The sequence below is a fragment of the Procambarus clarkii genome, chromosome 59 (assembly GCF_040958095.1).
Source record: "Procambarus clarkii isolate CNS0578487 chromosome 59, FALCON_Pclarkii_2.0, whole genome shotgun sequence".
In the NCBI taxonomy this organism is placed as follows: Eukaryota; Metazoa; Arthropoda; class Malacostraca; order Decapoda; family Cambaridae; genus Procambarus; species Procambarus clarkii.
Genome location: NC_091208.1, coordinates 24,488,780 through 24,514,794, shown reverse-complemented (window position 1 = coordinate 24,514,794; position 26,015 = coordinate 24,488,780). Strand labels below are relative to the sequence as shown.

The 26,015-nt window shown below is 43.5% G+C and overlaps 1 protein-coding gene across 2 annotated transcripts in view; it reads right to left on the bottom strand.

Annotated features, from left to right (window-relative positions):
• The window catches only part of CtsB (Cathepsin B), a 31,182-nt gene extending 8,240 nt beyond the window's left edge, over positions 1 to 22,942 (bottom strand). The window contains exons 1-2 of one of the 2 annotated variants that reach the window (XM_069307046.1): positions 22,819 to 22,942; positions 15,352 to 15,472 (exon numbers count right to left, since the gene is read on the bottom strand). In XM_069307046.1, the coding sequence (XP_069163147.1) occupies positions 15,352 to 15,471 (120 nt within the window). In that variant the 5' untranslated portion in view covers position 15,472; positions 22,819 to 22,942. Of the gene's footprint in view, positions 1 to 15,351; positions 15,473 to 22,578; positions 22,662 to 22,818 lie in introns of those variants that run through there. The other variant, XM_045758676.2, reaches the window with a different exon arrangement.
• Positions 22,943 to 26,015: the final 3,073 nt, after the last annotated feature.

The window sequence follows — 26,015 nt, the reverse complement described above, 5'->3', positions numbered from 1 at the left end:
CACAGAGATAATATTTGAGTACACACATTAAACTGGCCTTCTCATTCAAACCTCTCCACATACATACAGACACAAGTACAGTACTGCAATTGACCGAAGATCTATAAAGCTCTCTCCACACGTTATATAAGACCACGTCAAGTATGACCCAGTGTTGACACAGGGTGCTGAACAAACTAACAAACTAGGTTTATTGTAAGAAATTATTCAGTATAGATGCTCATAGACATGGGGACCGTGTAGTCTAGAAAGTTTGGAGTAAGAGGGTACTCGACCTGACTCTGCAGAGAAAGGTCATCCCTCCAGGGATTAAAGGGATTAGCATTTAAGATTAGAAGATAGCTGGTTCTCTGTATTAATGCAACATATAATGAATACTTCAACAAAATACAGTAACAACTAATTCGATTAAGTACGTAGGCTAGGCCAACATGAAGGTAGAGGTTGAGATCAGGGTTCATACACCGTCATTATGAAGTGACGTCATGAGTAGGAAGTACTAGGTCGGTGGCCGCTTATGACGTAGCTGAGGAAAGGGGGTCACACGGTTGGCGTGATCACAATCTCCCATATTTAGTAATTCGTATGTACAAATTCAGCTCACTGGCCAATATTGTAATTGGAAATAGCCTTTCCCTAAGATGCCTGTACAATTACCATCAGTTTAATAAGAGTTCAACCATCTGGGTTGTTCAGTACAATAGAGATTAGTTGTTCAATTTAAACCCTGCTTAGTAAATTGATAAACCTAGCAGAGTAATATTTGCTAGCCTCAGTCTTGAGTAGGGGAGGCTAGAGTCAGTGTGGTTTGGAACAGCAGTTGAAGAGATTCTCTATCTTGCCTCCCGAGGTCAGAACACCATCAGCTGGTCTCCTTAGATTAAGATAAAAGCTGCTTTAAGATTTGTACAGTTACGGCTCATGTTGTTGCCTCTTTTTATCTTTTAGTTTCATATTAGGGAGTGATTCTTATTATTTTACATGGCTTAGTTTTTGATTAATAAACTCTGTTAAGATTTTCTCGTTTCGTATTTTTGAGTATCTCCATCAATGATATTATATACTTATTGTCCTGACCATCGGTGCTCCATGAGTCTGGGTTATTGGAATGAATCAGTATTAATACTACAAGCAAGTTTGCTACCTTAACTCCAAAATATATTCCTTTGTGTTGTTTGAGTAATTCCCACACTTAACGTAAATTCATCCCCCTTTTCCAAGTAATTTGGGGATTAAGCCCCAAGGGTTAAATGATTGATTAATTGGTCCAGACCCCAATTAATTGACAGCTTTGGTTACTGGTCTGGTGGTGGTGGCGTAAAGAGATCCCTTGAGTTGGCTAGCAAGCCTGGTACAATGTCACGTGTCTGTAGAATCTTAGCCGATCGAGCGGCTAAGACCACGTGGCGTGGGACTCAGCTGAGTTAGCTCTGGGGTCCTTGGATTTAAGTTAGTTAATTACGGGCGGGGTAAAGGACGAAAAGAGAACCAATACAACGTCCCGTGTTACAAGACTATGATGAGTCAGGCGCCTCCGACACGGGGCACAATGATGTGAAAAAAACGATGTGAAACGTGAAAAAAATGTGAAACGGTGTGAAAAAGGTGACACCCCTAGGGTCAACACTAGCAGCAGAGGAGCTCCAGCATATTTCAACAATCCTAAGTATTGTAGTACAGGTTGATGGTAGTGAGTGGTGTCCCAGAGAACATAAAGGTATAGTGCTCTTGAAAAATAGGTGAGATAACAGGAAAGTGCTAAGGGAAGTGAAAAATCGGATGAGAAAAAGTTGCCCTAGTGTTTACAGTGCAGAGAAGAACATTCAAGATGGCCACTGGCAAGGGGAAAAACAAAACAGAGCTTGATTTTGAGGGATTCAATGAAGAAACCATTGATATTAGCAGTCTACATAACAAGTTGGTAAATTTAGATACTATAGTGAACTCTCATGTAGAAATAATTAGTAAATTGAAAGAAAGTAATGACCATTTGAATAGCAAAGTTTTATGTCTTGAGGGTTTAGTGAAAGACTTGCGCAAGGATAAGAATCAATTGGAAACAAATTGCAAAGCCATGGAAGAAGAAAATAAACTCTTAAAAATAGCTTTGGAAGAAGTTAAAGTAAATTTAAACATAAATGACTACAATAGGTTAGACAAGGAAATTCAACAGGAGAAACAGCTTTTGTCAGCACAGATGGAGGAAGTTACACAGGGAATAGAACAGTGCAAGAAAGATATGCAACTCACCTATGCACAAGTGGCCAAGGAGAAGGAAAATATAGAAGAATCAGTAAAGGAAGTCAAACAATGCAGCAACCAAGATAAAACGAACATTAGGCTGGAAGTGAGAAAAGAATTGGCATCTAACCCGAAGTTGGTGCAAAACACAGTTGATCGGAGTAAGTCCCTGATCATTTTTGGCTGCAAAGAAAAGGCGATAACATCTAGGTCAGAAAGAGCTGTAGAAGAAGCTAAAGTAGTAGATAAAATTGTTGGCCTCGTGGAAGGTCTTACAACCATAGAGAATGTGTGCGACTACAGGAGAATAGGCAGGTACGTAAAAGGGAAAGATCGACCTTTGAGGATCACCCTAAACGGTGCCAAACAGATGGAAGAAGTACTAAGGAATGCTAGAAAAATACAAAGTGATGAGGATGGGAAAGTGTGGTCGTTAAGACGAGATCTTTCAAAAGAAGATAGAGAGAAGCTGAAACTGAACCTCGCCGAGGCAAAACATTTAAATGAGAGCAGGAATGAAGAAATAAATTCTTTTTTCTACAAAGTGATAGGGGTAGGCAAACCAGCAAAGTGGTACATAAAGGCAAACCAACAAAATCAATAGGGAGAGGGGGAGTGAAGAATAAGGAGAGGGGGAAGAAGTTCCTGAAGATTGCATACACCAACATAGATGGAGTGAGATCGAAGATACTGGAGTTAAGTGATGTAATACAGCTGCAGACACCAGACATTGTTGCACTCACGGAGACAAAACTTGAAGATGTAATTTTAAATGAGGTCATATTCCCAAGGGGCTACTCAATTTGGAGACGAGACAGAAAAATTAGGAAAGGCGGTGGCGTTGCTGTGCTGGTAAAAGAACACCTAAAGGTGAACGAAATAATGACTGCCAATCCACAAGAAGTTGACATAATAGCACTAGAGATCTCCCATGAGGATGATAAACTAATGATAATAAATGCATATAGTCCACCGCCAAGCAGCACATGGTCAAAGGAGGAGCTAGATTGTAAACGGGAAGGTCTTATAACAATAATGAGAGAGATTATAGCGAGAGCGGATAACGATAGATCACGACTGTTGATAGTCGGTGACTTCAACTTGAAATCCATAGACTGGGAAGCATATGAAGCTAAATCAGAAGATTTTTGGACCTGTAAATTTGTAGACCTCATCCTGGAAACATTCTTGTATCAACATGTTAAACAAGCTACGAGGATGAGGGAAGGGGACGTTCCCTCCATGCTAGATTTGATATTTACCAGGAAGGAGGAAGAGATATTTGACATTCAGTACCTTCCTCCCTTGGGTAAAAGTGACCATGTCTTTTTTGGGAATAAAGTATGCAATGCATTATAAGCTGGAAGAAAATAAGGAGGTTGAAGCAGTTGAAAAACCAGACTTCAGGAGAGGACATTATGGTGACCTTAGAAATTTTTTTAGTGAGTATAATTGGACAGACTTGATGCTAGGCAAGGAAGTGAATGAGATGTATGTCAAGTTTTGTGAAATATATGATAAAGGCACAACAAAATTTATACCAAAACAGAGATGCAGAACTAGGAAACAGGATTGGTTCAATAGAAATTGCGAGAGGGCTAGAGACCAAAAGAGACAAAAATGGCATCAATACAGGAAGAGGCCGAACCCCCAAACATACCAGCGATACAAAGATGCTAGAAACAACTACACGGCAGTGAGGAGAGAGGCAGAAAGAAATTTTGAAAAAGGAATTGCAGACAAATGTAAAACAGAACCAGGTCTATTCTATAAATTCATAAACAACAAATTGCAGGTAAAGGATAATATTCAGAGGTTGAAAATGGGAAATAGATTCACGGAAGATGAAAAGGAAATGTGTGAAACACTAAACTAAAAGTTCCAAAGTGTGTTTGTACAAAATGAAATCTTTAGGGAACCAGATACAATAAGAATTCCAGAGAACAACATAGAGCACATAGAGGTGTCTAGAGACGAAGTGGAAAAAATGCTCAAGGAGCTCGGTAAGAACAAAGCAGCTGGCCCAGATGGTGTTTCACCATGGGTTCTGAGAGAATGTGCATCTGAGCTCAGCATTCCACTTCACCTAATCTTTCAGGCATCCCTGTGTACAGGAATCGTAGCAGACGTGTGGAAACAGGCTAACATAGTTCCAATCTACAAAAGTAGCAGCAGGGAAGACCCCCTCAATTATAGACCTGTATCATTGACAAGTGTAATAGTGAAAGTATTGGAAAAACTAATCAAAACTAAATGGGTAGAACACCTAGAGAGAAATGATATAATATCAGACAGACAGTATGGTTTTCGATCTGGAAGATCCTGTGTATCGAATTTACTCAGTTTCTATGATCGAGCCACAGAGATATTACAGGAAAGAGATGGTTGGGTTGACTGCATCTATCTGGACCTAAAAAACCAGCGTTGAATGTAATGAAACGCCATTTTCTGGGTGAGACCCGGAGGCTCCCCGGAGCTTTACCGGCTGATATGCGAATGTCAGACTTTGGCATCAGTCATATGTATGGAGTTCTAGGGCCTACCGGGGACCATGAGCCAGAACCTGGCCCCCTCAGAGAGGCAAGGGGAGCAATGGCCTATAGAAACCCCCGTGTGGTTGGAAGCATTCTATGTCTGCCATCGACCGGGTCAAGCATCCAGAAAGGTAAGCATTCCAAAACAAACCCCTATTCCTGGTGAAAATTGCTACCTAAGCCGAACTAGTGGATAAAACTCTTCAACAGAAAACAAGGAAACTAGTATGACATCATACGTCACCGCGCCGCTGTCTGCGTAGCTCCCCCCTCCCCGGGAGGGGGAAGGGGGAGCCCCAGACCTCCCACGCCGGCTATCCACCCATCAGTTCTGAGGCTGGATGTCAAAACACGCGAAAAACGCCGACCGGAGGGAGGGAGGGTTGCCGGGGAGCCTCCGGGTCTCACCCAGAAAATGGCGTTTCATTACATTCAACGCTGGTTTTCTGGGGGGAGCCCCGTCGGCTCCCCGGAGCTAACTACCCACAGAGGAAGGTCAAAGGGACAAAACCGGGAGGCGGACACCACGCACCCCCCAAGGAGGCGAGACAACCAGCAGCAAACGCCAACCCAAGGCGCCACAGCCCCGAAAATCCCGGGAACAACACGAGAACCATGAGCAGCAAGGCCCCTGCACGAACACCAAAAATCCATGCCCGAAAGACTGCAAGGCCACGTCGCCCAGACGGCAGCGAGAGCAGCGAAGCCACGAACGCCACAGGCATGAGTGAAGAACACAGGCAGCTTAGCCGCAAGAACACGGCTGACCACCCGGGACACCATCACCCGCGAACCGGGAAGAACAGAACCGGATCAACGCAAAACGCGCTCCGGACCCAAACGCCGTGGCACGCAAACAACAGCGGAGGGCCGCCACTGAACACAAAAACAACACACCCCCAGCCCGACCAACGAAGCACCAACAAACCCTGGACCCCTCCAGAATGCAGCAGCCCCACCCCGCGCCAGAAAAGATGGAGACTGCTGCCATCAAACAACCAAAACGCTAAAACCGAAGGAGCAAGAAAACTCAGCGAACCGACCCCCAGAGGCAAAGGCCCAAAGGAAAGAGCTGACGAAAAAACACACCGGAACCGAAGGGGCACTACCAACCGAGGAGAAGACAGAGCATGCTGACCAGAGACCAGGATGGTGCAAGCGGCGCACGAACAGGCCGGAGGTGAAACGACGCACAAGACAGCTGACTAACGGTGCAGAAGCAACACCAAGACCGAAAGCAAGCTGAAGCGGCTCCGCCTGCGCCGCACGAAAAGAGGCGACAGTATGTGGCAAGACGACGGCCCCCAACCCCCACTAGAAAACCAAGCCGAGAGTAAACCAAGCTAACAAGAGTAACCACCTAAGAAGGGACAGGAAAGGGAAGGACCGCCAAAATACCCATACTGCCGCCAAGAGAAGCACGCAGGTGGGACACCTACCCCGAAGCCACCCGACCACCAACCGGAGGCGAGACCACGAGGCAGAACATAAGCAGCCCCGACAAGGCCCCCCCGAGCCCAGGAAAAAGGCGGAGCCGCGAGAAGATCTCGGGCGCGACCACCGAAACCCAGGCGGCACAAGGAGATGGAACGTCTGCCGAACAGAAAAACTCCCCAAAGCATGCAAGCCCGCCAGGAGTTCAGAAACGACGGGTCCGACGCGAGACATCGCAAGAACCCCCCCAAAAAAAAAAAAAAAAAAAAACAACCGGCAGGGCAAGCTAGGAAAACCAAAGAAGGCGGAAGGGTCGCCGCCAGAACAGGACCCGAACCAAGGGGCACGAACAACTGCAATAGACCGAGACAAAGAAGCACATCACAGGACACAGGCTGACCAACGCCCAAGAACACACGCAGAACATTCCTGCTGCAGAGGAGGCAGGAGGAAAGAGCAGAAGCACAAAAAACCCCAGGAGAACAACCAGGGGTGGACAATCAGGCAGGGACAAAAACCCCTCGCAATCCCCAGGCACAAAACGGCAGCAAAGTGCCACTCCACAACCGGACACAGGAACAAAGACACGCCACCGTGAAACACGGTACCAATGCACACGTGCAGCAGCAGCAACAGGCACCACTGCAACATGCAACATGTAAATAGCAACTCCCCTCTGCAAAGGCAGAGAACGGAGCAGGCAGACCCCAAACAGGGCCAACGGAGACACGACAAAACCCTGCAGGCCCAGAAACCTACACCAGGCGACCGACGGCGGAGAAACCCCGCTCGATACCTGCTGGATGAGGTACTGGGAGCTCTTTTACACCTGAAGCCAGGCCCAAGGTCAGGCCAGACCGGCCAGAGGATGGCCCACCAGGCAGCTGCTAGGAGCAGTCCACCGGCCCACATACCCCCACAACCAGGACGGGCCGGAACTGCCATACGAAAACAGGCCAGTGCGCCCTAGAAGTCCACGGACGAACCAGCAAGAAGGCTTATGCTCGCAAGTAGGTCGTGTAACAAGCACAGACCACTGATGGTAATACAGTGTTCCCCAAAAGTGCCAATAGCACCACTGCACTCCACTGGTACTATCCCGCAAGTTCTACCAGATAGGCGGGACCCAAGAGCCAGAGCTCAAATCCTGCAAGCACAGCCAGGAGCCTCACCAGGTGAGTACAGAACCAACCGTACAACCCCCACACCTCACAACATTAAAAAAGGAGGGTCCCCTGAATGACTCCAGCATGGGTTGGACATGCACATGAGGGGGACAGGAAGGGGTGATAAAGGGACAGTCACTGGTGTGCGAACGGTCTCAGTCGTACAAAAATATACCGAAATAAAGACAGGTATATAAACACCGCCGCATCCAGCGCCTGGCCAAAAGACGCCAGACCGCAGAAACTCACCTGGCGAATGGTGGCACGAACTTGACACGACTCAACCGTGCCCAGAAAAACTTGGGAGCACCGCCAGGTGAAAACGCCAAAGCTGGACCCTGCCGGACCCGCAGGAGAACAGGGAGAGGCGAAGGAGGCGGTACACACCCATGACACAGGGAAAACCGCGGTGTCCTCCCCACAACTGGGAACCAGGACACCCCCGGCGCGAAGGGGCACATACCGCAGCCAGGGAGAAGAACGAGAGGCGAAGCACTGTAGCAAAAAAGAGCGCAAAACCCCAGCACTGAAACACCGCCCAGACCAAAACAAACTCCACGGCGCATGCGCATAACACGCTGGCCGAACCGCACACCCTCCCTGCAGGAAGGCGCCAGCCAGGACTACTGCACGAGAAAAGGAGCCAAAAGAGGAAGCAGGAACAATAAAACCGGCCAAAGAAGCAAAGAGCCCAAAAAGGAACCCAACCGGGCGACAAGTAGCCCAACCGGGCGACAAGTAGCCCAACCGGGCGACAAGTAGCCCAACCGGGCGACAAGTAGCCCAACCGGGCGACAAGTAGCCCAACAGGGAGACAAGCAGCCCAACAGGGCGACAAGTAGCCCAACAGGGCGACAAGTAGTCCAACAGGGCGACAAGGACGAGGAGCCGACAGACGTTCCAATAATGCGGGAAGTAGCAAAAAAACCTTCCCGTACCCTCGAGAACACAGAAGCCAACACTAGTCCCGAAGGCACACGAAGGCGCAGGCGCACCCGAGATCAGAAGTCACGCAGAACCCCATCGAACGGGGAAACATGACAAAAACACTGTCCCAAAAAGGGGGGGAGGAAACATCCACCCACAGGACGGAACCAACCGACTCAAAGGCCAAGGAACCGAGCCCGGGGAGGGGCCGACGTCCAACAGCACGTACGGCGAGTGGGGAGGAAAGACCCCACTCCGCGTAACCACAAGCCCCGCCTAGAGGGGGATAAAAACCCCCACGGGGTCTAACGGGGCCAAGGCCCCCCCAAGTCAGCCCCTCCCCAGCCCCGGGAACCTACACGACAGGCCCCGGGGCCGAGCCGTTCCCCCAAAGCCCCGGCCGTACCAGAAAACCGGAGCAGCCGTGAAAACACTAAGGAAGGGAGCCCACTGGCAGACTCATACAACACGGCTGGAGGAACAGGCCCAAATGCCCCCGTCACTACCCCGGAAGGGGAATTCCCCGAGACTGCCCGAGTCTCAACACCACCAAAAACCCCGCCCCGAACCTACAGACGGTAAGGAACCGGATGCAGGCAGGAAGGGTGAACCAGGGAAAAGACAAGGGGGCGTGGATGGAACCGAAGCAACCAACACCCCCAAGTCCCAAAACGAACTACAACGGGGCAGCCCCGGGGCTCCCGGGGAGGAAACCACGAGAACGTTGCCACCACCAAGGCTCAAGTGCAACGCCCCTGCTGCCCGCACCCGCTTTGTTAGCACAACTGGGGAACCGAGCCACAACGAGCAACCAAACTCGCAGGACTCCGGGTCGAAGGTGTCACCGACTCCACAGGCAGCAGACGGAGGCAAAACAGAGTCACCCAGAGACAAAAGGTGAGAGCAACCCTCAAACTCGCTGGAAGCGAGGGGGGGACTCTGGGGTCACATCCATCGGACCCACGCGCCCCCAGGGGTTTCCCAGGGTCCCGAGCGTTTACTTTAAGAGGACTCGCTCTCAGGTAATCCCAGGCAGGGTACTGCTAACCGGCACCCAAAGCTACCAAACAACTTTCTAAGAGCTGAACCCCCGGGACGTGTACACTCACCGGGACCTAGCAGGGGGTACCACCAGAAAATACTCAGAACACAAGGGGCAAGAACGAAGGCAGACCCCCCCCACCAGGTAGATAAACAAAAAGAAAAAGAAAACCCCGCAAGAGGACAGCGTACCCAAGCGGAACAGAGCCGGCCGCTATGATTGGTAAAGACAAGCTGCACAGTACCCCGCGCCCCACCAGTGCAAACACTGCCCCTTACTCTAAGGCGAACAAGGGAGACAGAACACCCGAGCACACAAAGAGCGGCCGAAAACCAAGCAGTAAACGGCCAAGCAGGGGCAGGACCCAAGGAACTTGTGGAAGGTGGCCCCAAGCCCCAAGGGCAGTACTTACAGGGCACCTAGGGAAGGGAACCCTAGGCGCATGCAGCCCGAGTACTGAAGAATCACTCCCGGCTCACGCACCACCTAGAAAACAGACACCACACTCTAGGTACAGTGCTGAAACAACCACTGGAGCCTGAGCACATAACCATTGCCTATAGCATCAGCCGAAGAACTGATGGGTGGATAGCCGGCGTGGGAGGTCTGGGGCTCCCCCTTCCCCCTCCCGGGGAGGGGGGAGCTGCGCAGACAGCGGCGCGGTGACGTATGACGTCATACTAGTTTCCTTGTTTTCTGTTGAAGAGTTCTATCCACTAGTTCGGCTTAGGTAGCAATTTTCACCAGAATAGGAGTTTGTTTTGGAATGCTTACCTTTCTGGATGCTTGACCCGGTCGATGGCAGACATAGAATGCTTCCAACCACACGGGGGTTTCTATAGGCCATTGCTCCCCTTGCCTCTCTGAGGGGGCCAGGTTCTGGCTCGTGGTCCCCGGTAGGCCCTAGAACTCCATACACATGACTGATGCCAAAGTCTGACATTAGCATATCAGCCGGTAAAGCTCCGGGGAGCCGACGGGGCTCCCCCCAGAAAAGGCTTTTGACAGAGTTCCACATAAGAGGTTCTTCTGGAAACTGGAAAATATTGGAGGGGTGACAGGTAAGCTTCTATCATGGATGAAAAATTTTCTGACTGATAGAAAAATGAGGGCAGTAATCAGAAGCAATGTATCAGAATGGAGAAATGTCACAAGTGGAGTACCACAGGGTTCAGTTCTTGCACCAGTGATGTTTATTGTGTACATAAATGATCTACCAGTTGGTATACAGAATTATATGAACATGTTTGCTGATGATGCTAAGATAATAGGAAGGATAAGAAATTTAGATGATTGTCATGCCCTTCAAGAAGACCTGGACAAAATAAGTAGATGGAGCACCACTTGGCAAATGGAATTTAATGTTAACAAATGTCATGTTATGGAATGTGGAATAGGAGAACATAGACCCCACACAACCTATATATTATGTGAGAAATCTTTAAAGAATTCTGATAAAGAAAGAGATCTAGGGGTGGTTCTAGATAGAAAACTATCACCTGAGGACCACATAAAGAATATTGTGCAAGGAGCTTATGCTATGCTTTCTAACTTCAGAATTGCATTTAAATACATGGATGGCGATATACTAAAGAAATTGTTCATGACTTTTGTTAGGCCAAAGCTAGAATATGCAGCTGTTGTGTGGTGCCCATATCTTAACACTTTCGCGCTCTCGGCGCTCAAAAAAAAACAATACCCCAGATGCTTTCGGCACTTCGCGCGCCTACGCGGTAAGACCGAAAAAGTGTACACTCTTTTGACTGTCCTGACAATAATTGAAGGCGCACGTATTTAAATTTGGTATCACTGTGTTCGCAATGAAATTGTCTATAAGAGCATACCTATAAAATGCCGCCCAAGCATAAGGAGTATCAACACCAAATAAAAACCTATGCAGATCACTCGCCGAGAGCGCCAAACAGCAACAAAATGTTTCCACTTTCTTAATGGTTGCGAAGCCTACAGTTGTCCTACATCGCTAATTTTGGTATCATTGGAATCGCAATAAAATTCTCTACACGGACATATGCATATGAATGTTTAATATAGGTAATTGCCCACCCGCAAGAGTGTGTGAAGTGGAGAGTAGTTAGCCGCGAGCGCACTGGCGAAAACACAGGGGGGAAATCATGCTTGGAAAGTTTATACGTTTCCTAACCCTACTTTTCTATGTACGTATTTCTTTTTTATACCAATGTGTTCGCAATAAAATTTTCTATAAGATGAACTGTATAACATTGGTACAAAGCATGTGTAAGAGAAGCGCCAAATATAGAACCACGTCGCTCAGTATGCGTTCGCGGCAGAAACGAACGCATTGTTTTCGTTCGTTTGATGTTTGTCATGTTTATACTTGTTGAAACATTTTATAATTTGTATGACAGTGATCGCAGTAAAATTCCCTACACAGACATATACATAACACATACAAATATTTCCCACGTGTTGGATATATCAATGGCTAAAGGGAACCCACTGCCACACGCTCGCCACACCCCCAAACATACTTTGTGTATTTTTTTTTTACTCATAGAAGTTTATGTGATATAATATTCATTCTGGTACCAAAAAATTCGCAAATAAATTCTCTACAAAACAAAAGTATCCCCATCCATTTCGGTTAAAAAATGGAATTTATAGAAATATTTTTTTGATTGACGAGAAAAGTAGGCAGTTATGCGGAATCGTAAGAAAAACCAGTGACGAGTTATCTCTAATATAAAGCGCGAAAGTGTTAAGAAGCACATCAACAAACTGGAAAAGGTGCAACGACATGCCACTAAGTGGCTCCCAGAACTGAAGGACAAGAGCTACGAGGAGAGGTTAGAAGCATTAAATATGCCAAAACTAGAAGACAGAAGAAAAAGAGGTGATATGATCACTACGTACAAAATAGTAACAGGAATTGATAAAATCGACAGGGAAGATTTCCTGAGACCTGGAACTTCAAGAACAAGAGGTCATAGATTTAAACTAGCTAAACACAGATGCAGAAGAAATGTAAGAAAATTCACCTTCGCAAATAGAGTGGTAGACGGTTGGAACAAGTTAAGTGAGAAGGTGGTGGAGGCCAAGACCGTCAGTAGTTTCAAAGAGTTATATGACAAAGAGTGCTGGGAAGACGGGACACCACGAGCGTAGCTCTCATCCTGTAACTACACTTAGGTAATTACACATGACTGATGCCAAAGTCTGACATTAGCATATCAGCTTGGATAAGCTCCGGGGAGCCGACAGGGCTCCCCCGAGAAAAGTTCTTATTATGTATCACGCCATGGGTTCCAAGAAAGTCAGTGGTTTGTAAAGTTCAACCTAAGAAAATAGTTGTGAGGATGACGATAGAAGAAAAACAAGAAATCATTCAAAGTGAATGAGACAATGTGATGTCTCGCTACAGACAAGTGTTAAAACGTAGCAAAAACAAGTGTCTTTAGACAGATTCTTAGTAAGACAAGCAAGCAGTGAGCCACAACCAGGTCCTAGTGGTATGCCTGCAAAATGTAAGAGAGATATTACCCCAGAAATGTCATCACTGCTGTTATAATAGAATTGGACTCCCCTTCCAAACACTAACACCTCTCCTTTTCCCCCCTTCTTCACTACTGTATCTTCCATACTCCAACAAGAGTCCTCCATAAAGGTAAGATATACTTGTACATACTGTAGTACAAAATATAAGTAGTAGTATGTATAAAATGTATTTTTTATGTTAATATTTTTGGGGGTGTGGAACAGATTAATTCAATTTACATTAAGTATTTCTTATGGAAAAATTCGTTTCGGTTTTCAAAATTTCAGTTTTTGAACAGTCTCTGGGAACGGATTAAATTAAAAAACTGAGGTACCATCGAATATAATCTATCTATCTTAACACTTTATGCGGATCAGGACATAACCTGGAGTCCTGTTTCGCCTACCCATTTCCGCAATGTGGATATAAAATGATGTCCTGAAAAAAATATTTGTATAAAATTCAATTTTAATCCGATTTACTCTGGGTTTGTTTCAAACTGCGCGCCATGAGGCTCTCTTTCTCACCACTAGGCTGCATGGTACAATAAGTTCATGAAAAGTGTGGACCACTTCAATCAAATGGTATTACCATTTTACCAGGAAAACTCACAAGTGGACCAAAAAGATAACATTCTATTTCCTGCACATGGCATTGCATAATGCCTTTGTTTTGTACAAATACAACACAACTGATCAAAAAAAGCTAATATTGCTACAGTTCCACGAGGTGGCAATTTGGGCCCTATTGTGCTGGGACCCGGAAGATTGGCCTCAAACAGCAACAGTATCTCAACACTTGCGGCACGCTCCAGACATAAATGATGATACAGGTCCTGCCTATGCTGACGCAACCCGTTCTCGCAAATTCGTAAAGTCAATATTGACTTATTAACTATGTGCATAGGTGATATACTAAACATAATAGTTACCCTTAAAAAGATTCATAGAAAACACCGACCTTACCTAACCTTGTTAGTATCTTAAGATAAGCATCTTATTGCTTCGTAATTACAATTATTACTTAACCTATACCTATTATAGGTTAGGTAATAATTGTAATTACGAAGCAATAAGATGCTTATCTTAAGATACTAACAAGGTTAGGTAAGGTCGGTGTTTTCTATGAATCTTTTTAAGGGTATCTATTATGTTAAGTATGTCACCTATGCACATATTTAATAAGTCAATATTGACTTATTAAATTTGCGAGAACGGGTTGGCTGACGCCATGCAAACTCCTGGACCATCTGGTGTGAGGCGGCCTTTGTTCACTTCAACACCTCAAGCTGAAGCAGCAACCGAATCAGAACCCGAGATGTCTGGCACACTGCCATTTGACGAGACGGTTTTGTCAGCTGACTCTGACTCTGACTCAAATGTTGAACCTCCAGCGATTGAGTTGATTCTGAAAATTGCATGAACTACAAACTGAAACAAGTATTTTGATACCAGAATGAACACTGTATCACATAAACTGCCGTAAGTAGACTCGAACCTTCATAGATTTTTTTTTGGGTGTAGCGTGTGTCTGCATGAGTGTCCCAAACGGGTTGCAGGTGGGTGACTTTAGCCGTTTATACTGGTAATGCTTCCCCCATATCATGTATTATATGCATATGTCTGTTTAGGGAATTTTATTCCGATCAATGTACAACCAAAAATAACTGTGTGCAACAAGTATAAACTTGACAAACATAACAACAATAAAAACATTTCGTGTGTGTTTGACGCTCACTGATATGTTCCAGCGTTGTTTTATATTTGGCGCTATTCTATCTTACGATTTGTTGATCTTTTTTACCTACGGGCTCATAGAACATTCTATTGCGAACACATTGGCACAAAAATGAATGACGTACATAGAATAATAATGTCAGGACAGTGAAATAAGTATAAACTTTCAAAGCGCCGTATCGCACATGTGTCGTCGCGTCACCGATACCGGGTAACAGTTCCGCCACTTCCCACACTCTTGTGGGTGGACCGCGACCATTATTCTACGTTTATATTCATATCACCGTGTTGGGAATTTCATTGCGAGTCCATTGATACCAAAATTAACGCTGTAGGACAAGTGTGGAGGTGATAACAATCCCAAGAGTAAAAACATTTTGTTGCTGTTGGGCGCTCACGGCGAGTCATCTACGTAGTTATTTATTTGGTGCTGGTATCCCTATACCTTTCGTGACCTTTTTTACTGATGTTCTTCTAGAGAATTTTATTGCGAACACGTTGGTACCAAAATGAAATACGTAGCTCGAGAACTAAGGTCAGGAGAGTAAAAAGAGTATACAGTACACATTTTTGTTTTGACGCTTAAGCAACAAAAATGCTGCGCGCACATACCGCTTTTTTTAACCTTAGCTGGGCGCGCGAAAGTGTTAATAAGTTTAATTTTTTTAAATTATTTTCTTCAGTTATATTCATAAATGGTTTGACATAAAATGTATATTAACCATAGGAGTTACAAACTATCTGTGACAAGAATTACCTTCCATGTTGATTTCTCTTTCTGTAGTAGTTTGATGAACTTATCAGAGAGGGTGGGATCCTCAACTACTGCTGCCGCTGCCACTGCCACCACCACCACCAGTACCACCAGTGACTTCATCCTGTAAATTAATTTGTTGGTTAACATTACTTTAACTTGTTACATACAATATTTCTAAAACTTGATTGCTGCACCATTCCAGGACTGAATTTCGATAAGGCATGAAAAAAGGCCCTTGTGGACTCATCTGTCTGGATATACTAGTTCAAGCTAAGTCAAGAGGAAAAATCCAGTGTATAATGTAATTAAATGCCTTTTTCTTGTTGGTCCCTTCAGTGACTTCCTAAAGTTAACCACCTGGTTAGCTCCATGCATACATACCTCACCAGGCCCTTGCGAGTCATAAATACCTAAACAGACCAGAAGCATACTGTGGTCCAATCAATAGATGCAAAGGGAGTCTGGGGGTACTAGATCAAGAGGAAAAAGCCATCAACAAGGTAGAGCCTTAAAAACAAGCAACAACATAGAGAAACATTGGCAACACTGTCAACCTAGGGTCCCAGTAGTACAATCGGGTTCGTTCTTGACTAACAATCGAGAATTCCGGGTTCAGGTTACACCAATTTAACAACCTGATTGGCATAACCTAGATTTGGGTCTTAAAAATGTCCAATTAAATGCCAACATTAGCACTGTCATTCACCCGCCCCATTTTTGAACAGGGACCTTAAAGACTGCCATGAATATATAACATACATCTATAAAGCCCAGGTTTATCCTATCCTGCAGGTTATATACATTCACTTGACCCCCTTGCAGTCATCATCATCAGATTTTTGGAACCTCCTGTCTTTGGTAATTCTTACTGGTGCCAGATGCTCTGCTCTGGAATACAGTACCTGTACATCTCTTTTTATATGCCTCTGCAATAGGTGGTAGAAATATGAGCATTGAACGTCAAAGTACAGTAGCAAGGTACTGCATCAACTGCTGTGAAGCTTGCTCTACTTTTTCTCATTCAAACATGCACTATAAATTTGAAAAAGGCATCCTCAACTAAAATCAATGAGATCATATACTGTAGCTTTCCCCGAGGCAAGACTCCAGATCTGACGTCTTTCCTCCTTTTCTAACATGACTCATAAAAAAAAGAAGGAAAATGCAGTGTGTTTCAGGCATAATATTGAAAAAGTAAAAAACTTAAATTATAATTAAATGAGATAAAAAACAATAATGAATTGATGTAGAGAAATAGAAATAAAATGACAATTATTACATGATTGGAATAGCAAAAATTGAGACTGAATATTTTAACTTTACAGTATAAACAGAAGGAAAAAAAATTATTAAATTTTTTCATGGCAGATAATAGCAGCAGTACAAGTTTAATAATTAATGTTCAGTAACAGAAAAACATAGATTGACATTTAGAAAGTAAGGTAAGGTTACACAGAGCTTATCAGGTAGGTCTTAGTTTCTCTTCTAAACTGGTTGAGAGAAGGAGTCTTTGATGTGATTAGGGAGATCATTCCACATTTTGGGACCCTTGATTTGTAGAGTATTTTTGCTTTGGTTAAGTAGGTTAAGTCGCACTCTTGGAATGTCAAATAAATATTTGTTTCTAGTGAAGTACCTATGGGTTCTGTTACAACCCTCTAGGAAGCATTTAAGGTTGGGATTAGCATTGCAGTTCAGTGTTTTATATATTGAGTACACTTGAGAGGATGTGTAGCTGACTTCACATCTAACATATTCAAAGATTTAAGTAAGGGGGCCGAGTGCTGTCTGTGGCTAGAGTTTATTGTTCTTCTAATTGCTTCTGTGTGTTGAGTAATTAGGGGTTATAGATAATGTTGGATAATAGAACCCCAGGCACAGATACCATAGGTAAGATAAAGATAGACTGAGTATCAAGATCGTCTATCATTATCAAAACTTGATGATAATGGATGACAGATGAGTAGCCCTCTGGTGCAGTGGTTAATGCACTCGCCTGACACTTCATGAGCGCTTTGGCCTGGGTTCACATCCTGGCCGGGAAGGAATGACTAGGAAGCCAATCCTTAACCCTTAAGGATTTAACCCTTAAGGCAAAACAGTCATATGAAGTTGGACATAAGAGCTCAGTTTTCAAAATTTGCTGAAACACTTTCAAATGTTTTGTGCATAATCTATTAGGCAAATGCTCCAACTTTGTCTAAATGATACCAACGTAACTTGAAGAACAAGAAAATAAAAAATAATCATAAAATTGAAAATTGAAAACTTTAGGTTTTGAAATCAGCTGCAAAAATATAAAATATCACCAATTGTTTATTTTGTGTTATTATGCTCTCAGAATAGCATATGATCTTTATTTTCCTATACAGTATATTTAGAATATAGGCTTTCAATATAGTTTACTCTAAGAAAAAATCGTCAATATGGCATTAGAAATATGCGCAAATTTAGACTACAAAAATTTATAACTCCAAACGTTTATGGTTTATGAAAAATCCATTCTCAAGGGACAGCTGTGCACACTATATGCAAAAATGGTGAGAATCGGTCAGAAACTAGATTTTTGGATACTGAAGTAAGTTGAAATTCTAGTTATAGATATACCTGTAATTGAAGTTGAAGTTATTGACAATGAATAAAGTAATTTTAATTCTTGAATTTACTTGTACTGCATGTTTTAATAAACATTGTTTGGCATTCGTACTCAAATATGTGAAAGTTGCAAGTCAATGTGTGCTGAAGTGACATCAAGAAAAAATAACACCCCAAAAAAACAAAATACTGTATAGGGATAATTATAATAATTATAATGATTTAGAGGATATATTTAGGGTATACTTATATAAGTGAAAAAACCTTAAACTGGTCCCTAATCATCAAAACAACCTAGAGACAAAGGAAATAGAGTTTGAAATCTGTGAAAAAATCAGCCAAAAAAAATTCAGTCCCAAGTTTTGCGAGTTGTGGCTGATTTATTTGTTGACCAATTTCATTCTATCTTCGCAGTCTTCGCAGTCTCTGAGTGTCTGAGTGTCTGCGTGCAGACACTGAGCACACGCAGTATCTTTCATATCTCTATTCGCAGTCTCCGTGGTGTAGTGGTAAGACACTCGCCTGGCGTTCTGCGAGCGCTATGTCATGGGTTCGTATCCTGGCCGGGGAGGATTTAATGGGCGCAATTCCTTAACTGTAGCCTCTGTTTAACGCAACAGTAAAATGTGTACTTGGATGAAAAAACGATTCTTCGCGGCAGGGGATCGTATTCCAGGGACCATAGGATTAAGGACTTGCCCGAAACGCTACGCGTACTAGTGGCTGTACAAGAATGTAACAACTCTTGTATATATCTCAAAAAAAAAAAAAAAAAAAAAAAAAAAAAAAAAAAAAAAAAAAAATCTTCACATAGTTAGGGACTGGTATGCACTCTCCAGGATGTGACGGTTACAACAAAATCAGATAAAAAAAAAATCCCCTCAAAATTTTTTTTTGGACATTGATGAACGTAACAGATATTAACACTGGGCAATGTATTTATATGATATATAACAAAATAAAGCATAATAACATACTCACTCATTATTATTTGTGTTATTTATGTATTACTCAGCAATGCTATAAAGGCACCAGCTGCATATCCACTTTGTAGACACTTCTTACTACTATTCTTCTTCTTTGTGTATTGGACTTGTGCTTGCAGCTCTTTATTACTGCATTATTCATCAGTCCCACTGAATAGGAACTGTTCTCCTTATCAACAAAATGTTCTCCTTTTTAAAAAATTTGTCTAAAATCAATTTCTGAAAATATTTTTATAAAGTTTCACGATGCTGAAGCCAATAAGTTGGAGATTTGTTTAACATTTTTAAGTCATTTTTACATAATTCAAATATTTTTTGCTTCCCTGCCCCTTTTGCTGAGCAGTTTAACCCTTCAACCACGCAATACATACATATATGATTTGATATAACATAATTTAACATATGTTTTTAGAGCTCGTACAAACACTTTCCAATTTTTTTTGCATAATCAACTAGGCAAATGCTCCAACTTTGTCTAAATGACGTAACGTAACTTGAAAAACAAGAGAATCAAAATTAATTTTAAAATTGAATGTTGAAAACTTCAGAGATTTTCAATTTAGAATAAAAAATATGAACTATCACCAATTGTTCATTTAATGTTATTATTCTCTCAGACTAGCATATGATCTTCATTTTCATCAAATTAGAATATAGGTTTTCAGTATAGTTTACTGTAAAAAAAATCGTCAATAGGGCATTTGAAATATGCGGCAAATTTAGACCCAAACAAATTATAACTCCAAATGTATAAAGTTTATAAAAAAAATCCATTCTGAAGGGATTGTAGAACAGACAGCTGAGCACACAATATGTCAAAATAGTGAGAATTGGCAAAAACTGGAATTTGAAGTTGAAACTCTAGTTTCAGAGATAATTGAAGTTGAAGTTACAGTATCAACAATGAATAAACGTAGTTTTAATTCATTAATTTAATTGTATGTTTTAATAAACATTATTTGGCATTCGTACTCGAATATGTGAAAGTTGGAGGTCAATATGTGTTGAAATGAAGAAAAAATAACCAAAAAAAAACACAAATATAGGGATAATTATAATGATTTAGGGAATATATTTAGGGTATACTTTATATAAGTGAAAAAGCCCTAATATGGTCCCTAATCATCAAAACAACCTAAAGAGACAAAGAAAATAGAGTTTGAAATCAGAGATAAAATCAGCCAGTTGGGTCATGGGTTGACCCAATTGCTACTTGGGTCAGATTTTATTATGGTTCGGAGCACTTTTATGGGGCTTGAAGCCATATTAGTTAGAACTTGAGTATATAATATTGTGTTTATCCTAGGAAGGATTAGAGCTGTCTGTATGTGAGTTTCTCAACAATTTTGGCCAATGTGGATAGGATTGATATTGTCTAAACTTGCTGATTTCAGTGTGATCTCATTCTTATGGACTGGAATGATTTTAGCCATTTTACGAGTATCTGTGAAGGGTCAGAGATCAGGCGATTTGTTGTAGAGCAGTACTATGGCAGGGGGGTCTAAAAACTTAGTTTTTAGGCATTTGTGTAGATTAGGGTTGGTATCTTAGAAGGGTTACTGGAGTCAGTTTTAAGTGTGTGGATAATATCAATGATAACTGAGGAATTTGCTATCCTAAGTCTCTAAGTACAGAGACTTAGGATAGCTGTCAGAGAGGTAGGTGCCTAATTCCTAATTCTTATGTTCTTAAAAGCATGTAGTATCCTGTAATCAGTGATATCTTATAAACTTAAAACATAAATAGGTTTCAACAAAATTGTTGAAACCTATTTATAAGATGAAGACCATAATCCTTAAGAGCCATACTAAGTCCCTGTACTACCAATGCAGTCCCTGTGGCGCAGTGGTAACACACACTCGCCCAGCATGAGCGATTTGGCCTGGGAGGATTGACTAGGCATCAATTATCAACTGTACGCCTCTGTTCACCCAGCAGTGAATGGGTACTTGGTCTTTAAACGATTTGGTGGATCATCTTCCTGGGAAAATTAAGATTAAGGAAATGGCCAAAAAGGTAGGGTTGGGGAGCCGGTGGCTGAGCAAACAGAACACTGGACGTGTGATCCTGTGGTCCTGGGTTCGATCCCAGGCACCAGCAAGAAACAATGGGCAGTTTCTTTCACCCTGATGCGCCTGTTACCTAGCAGTAAATAGGTACCTGGGAGTTAGTCAGCTGTCATGGGCTGTTTCCTAGGGGTGCAGGCCTGGTCAAAGACCAGGCCGCGGGGACACTAAGCCCCGAAATTATCTCAAGATAACCTCAAGGTATGTGTTGTAGTGGCTTTACAAGAATGTAAAAAAAAAACTCTTGTATATATAAATAAAAAAAGTCTTGTGGGGGGTTAACATACAAATGTAGCTCAGTTGAACAAATTAACAAGCTACGACATGGTTTTGGTTAACCATGCAGTGGATCAGTCGACTAAGGCATGTCTGGGATCATCCTGGACGTAGGTTCGAACCCTCATCACGGTCCTTGTTGATTTGTTCATTTGATATATCACGCTATTGTGATTTCTGTGTTTATTGTAGCTCAGTCAAAATGTAGGTTTAGAAGGCTTTAATTAGGCTGCCTCTTTAGAATTAGTTAATACTAAGTAATCAAACTTAGTTGTCCATAAAGACACTTAAATTCCTACCTGTGCTTCAAACCCGAATAATCTAGTTAAACAAATATGGTCAAAGTAACCTAGTGCCTGTTGCCTAGGTTAGTAGAGCATTGCCAACTGTGACCTGAGAGGCGCTACCCCTCACCACACCACTCATCTACGCCTCAACACTCATCCACGCCTCAACTCATCTACGCCTCACCACTCATCCACGCCTCACCACTCATCCACGCCTCAACACTCATCCACGCCTCAACACTCATCTACGCCTCAACACTCATCCACGCCTCACCACTCATCCACGCCTCAACACTCATCCACGCCTCAACACTCATCGACGCCTCAACACTCATCCACGCCTCACCACTCATCCACGCCTCAACACTCATCCACGCTTCAACACTCATCCACGCCTCAACACTCATCCACGCCTCAACACTCATCCACGCCTCAACACTCATCCACGCCTCAACACTCATCCACGCCTCACCACTCATCCACGCCTCACCACTCATCTACGCCTCAACACTCATCTACGCCTCACCACTCATCTACGCCTCACCACTCATCTACGCCTCACCACTCATCTATGCCTCACCACTCATCTACGCCTCACCACTCATCTACGCCTCAACACTCATCTACGCCTCAACACTCATCTACGCCTCAACACTCATCCACGCCTCAACACTCATCCACGCCTCAGCACTCATCCACGCCTCAACACTCATCCACGCCTCAACACTCATCCACGCCTCAACACTCATCCACGCCTCACCACTCATCCACGCCTCAACACTCATCTACGCCTCAACACTCATCTACGCCTCAACACTCATCTACGCCTCAACACTCATCCACGCCTCAGCATTCATCCACGCCTCAACACTCATCCACGCCTCAACACTCATCCACGCCTCAACACTCATCCACGCCTCAACACTCATCCACGCCTCAACACTCATCCACGCCTCCCCACTCATCTACGCCTCACCACTCATCCACGCCTCACCACTCATCTACCTTACAACATACCTAACAAGCAAAGAAACCTTCCCTAGTAACATCAAATGTGTGTATCGTCTCCATACAAGTAAACACATGGTCGGTATGACAAAGTATATAGTGAACAAAGGGAGTGTATGACCCGGAGGGCCTCTCCCCGGTGTGGAGCCCCGGCACAACACCACTGGCTGGTAAACAATACACCCGAGGCCGGGCTTGTAATACCTTACACACAGTGATACATAAAGGTAATACTAGAGCGCGTCTGACCTGTTGAGCCGTGAAGCAGCAGTGAGTGTGTAGCAGGTCTCCCCGACGACTGGTCGTGACTCACGCCCCTGTGACCCTTACTCATCCCCACCCTTGGTCCCCCATCCCGGCCCCCCCCTCACCCCTCCATATTCCCTCACGCCACCTCTCTCCTCCACATCTCCCTCACGCCACCTCTCTCCTCCATATCTCCCTCACCCCTCCATGTCTCCCTCACGCCACCTCTCTCCTCCATATATCTCCCTCACGCCACCTCTCTCCTCCATATCTCCCTCACCCCTCCATGTCTCCCTCACGCCACCTCTCTCCTCCATATTCCCTCACGCCACCTCTCTCCTATTCAACCACGCCCTGCCCTGGTGACTCTCTATTACATAAGAACATAAGAACATAAGAACAAAGGTAACTGCAGAAGGCCTATTGGCCCATACGAGGCAGCTCCTATTCTATAACCACCCAATCCCACTCATATACTTGTCCAACCCGTGCTTGAAACAATCGAGGGACCCCACCTCCACCAAAGTAACCTAGTGCCTGTTGCCTAGGTTAGTAGAGCATTGCCAACTGTGACCTGAGAGGCGCTACCCCTCACCACACCACTCATCTACGCCTCAACACTCATCCACGCCTCAACTCATCCACGCCTCACCACTCATCCACGCCTCAACACTCATCCACGCCTCAACACTCATCTACGCCTCAACACTCATCCACGCCTCACCACTCATCTACGCCTCAACACTATTACTCTCTTATCTATCCTTATCTCAACTATGGTATTTGTGCTTGGGGTTCTACTACCCAAAATCACTTACGTCCTCTAATTACCCAACACAAAGCCGCTATTAGAACAATATCCAACTCTGGCCCCAGACATCACTCGATACCCCTACTCAAATCTCTTAATATGTTAGATATTAAGTCACTGCACATTCTCTCATGTGTATTATACATATATAAAACGCTAAACTATAATGCCAATCCTGATCTTAAAAGCTTCATAGAAGGTTGTAACAGAACCCATGAGCACCACACCAGAAATAAATACAGTTTTGATATTCCTAGAGTACGTCTTAATCAAACTAGAAATGCTCTGCAAATCAAGGGGCCCAGAATGTGGAATGACCTTCCCAACCATGTTAAAGACTGTACCTCTCTCAACCAGTTTAAGATAAAAACTAAACACTACCTAATAAATTCCCTGTAATCTACCTCACTCCTCTATTGTCAACCCATATCTGTTATTTTCTTTTTTTTTTAATCAACACTGTTTGTCAACCTATTGTATTTGTGCTGCTTTTTCAGTAATGTTCCCCTTTTTTTTTTATCTTTATTTGTATTTGTTCTCAACACCTTTTATTCTTTATGCTCAATTAGTATTAAGTTCTAGATATTAATGTTTTTCTTGCCCGAAACGCATTGCGTAATAGTGGCTTTAGGCATTGTATGTACTAGCTCTATCTATATATCAATCCATTAATGTAACATCACTTGTATGTATATACCTTACCTGAATAAACATCTGAATCTGAATCAAGCCTGGCAAAAAGATATCCAGAGACATTGCAGTAGGCATACACAGACAAAGACTTGGTTACAAGTCTTCAGACCCAAAAAAAGCACTAACGATGCACTTATTAGTATGATTAACTTGATTCAAGCAGCTCTTCATAAAAATGAGTTTCCTGTTGGGTTATTTAAAAAGATAGAGTCTCATGGTATTGGGGGTGCTATATTAAGCTGGATTAGGGCATGGCTATACCAAAGGAAACAGAGAGTTAGTATAAATGGAATCAAGTCAGAGTGGGAAAATGTTGTAAGTGGAGTGCCTCAAGGCTCTGTCCTGGGACCTCTGTTGTTTATAATATATATAAATGATTTAGATTCAGGTTTGAGCAGCAACATTTGCAAATTTGCCGATGATACGAAAATCGGTAGGGAAATTAATTCGGAAGAGGACTCACTATCACTTCAAGTTGATCTAGATAGGGTTTTGAAATGGTCAAAGGATTGGCAAATGCAGTTTAATGCTGATAAATGTAAAGTTCTGAGGTTAGGTAATGATGATAGAGTTACAAGATACGAGCTAGATGGTGTTGAGATTGCGAAGTCGGATTGCGAAAGGGATCTGGGAGTTATGATTAGTAAGAATTTAAAACAAAAGGATCAATGCATAAATGTTCGTAATAAGGCGAATAGGACACTGGGATTTATTAATCGCAGCGTTAGTAACAAGACACCTGGTGTGGTTCTCAAGCTATATCTTGCTCTAGTTAGGCCCCATTTAGATTATGCTGTTCAGTTTTGGTCGCCATATTATAGAATGGATATAAATTCACTTGAACGTGTCCAGCGTAGGATGACTAAGTTAATTCCCCAAATTAGAAATCTTTCATATGAAGAAAGATTAACAAAGCTTAAGTTGCATTCACTGGAAAGGCGAAGAGTTAGGGGTGACATGATAGAGGTTTACAAGTGGGTGAATGGACATAACAAAGGGGATATTAATAGGGTATTAAAAGTATCAACACAAGACAGAACACGAAACAATGGGTATAAATTGGATAAGTTTAGATTTAGGAAAGACTTGGGTAAATACTGGTTCAGTAACAGGGTTGTTGATTTGTGGAACCAATTACCGCGTAACGTGCTGGAGGTGGGGGTCCCTCGATTGTTTCAAGCGCGGGTTGGACAAGTATATGAGTGGGATTGGGCGTTATAAATAGGAGCTGCCTCGTATGGGTCAATAGGCCTTCTGCAGTTGCCTTTGTTCTTATAAGTTAGCCAAAGAATCTGCCTTTAAAGGAGCCGTTGAATGTAACCTTGGATTGTCAATGCGCAATCTGAGAGCAGCAGTACACCGAGAACTTCAACAAGATCTTGTAGATCTGAAGCGAAGTGAAATCTTGATCTTCACCACTCCCCTCATGATCTTCACCACTCTCCATCCCTCATGTTCTTCACCACTCTCCATCCCCCATGATCTTCACCACTCTCCATCCATCATGATCTTCACCACTCTCCATCCCCCATGATCTTCACCACTCTCCATCCATCATGATCTTCACCACTCTCCATCCCCCATGATCTTCACCACTCCCCATCCCCCATGATCTTCACCACTCTCCAACCCCCATGATCTTCACCACTCTCCATCCCCCATGATCTTCACCACTCCCCCCCCCATGATCTTCACC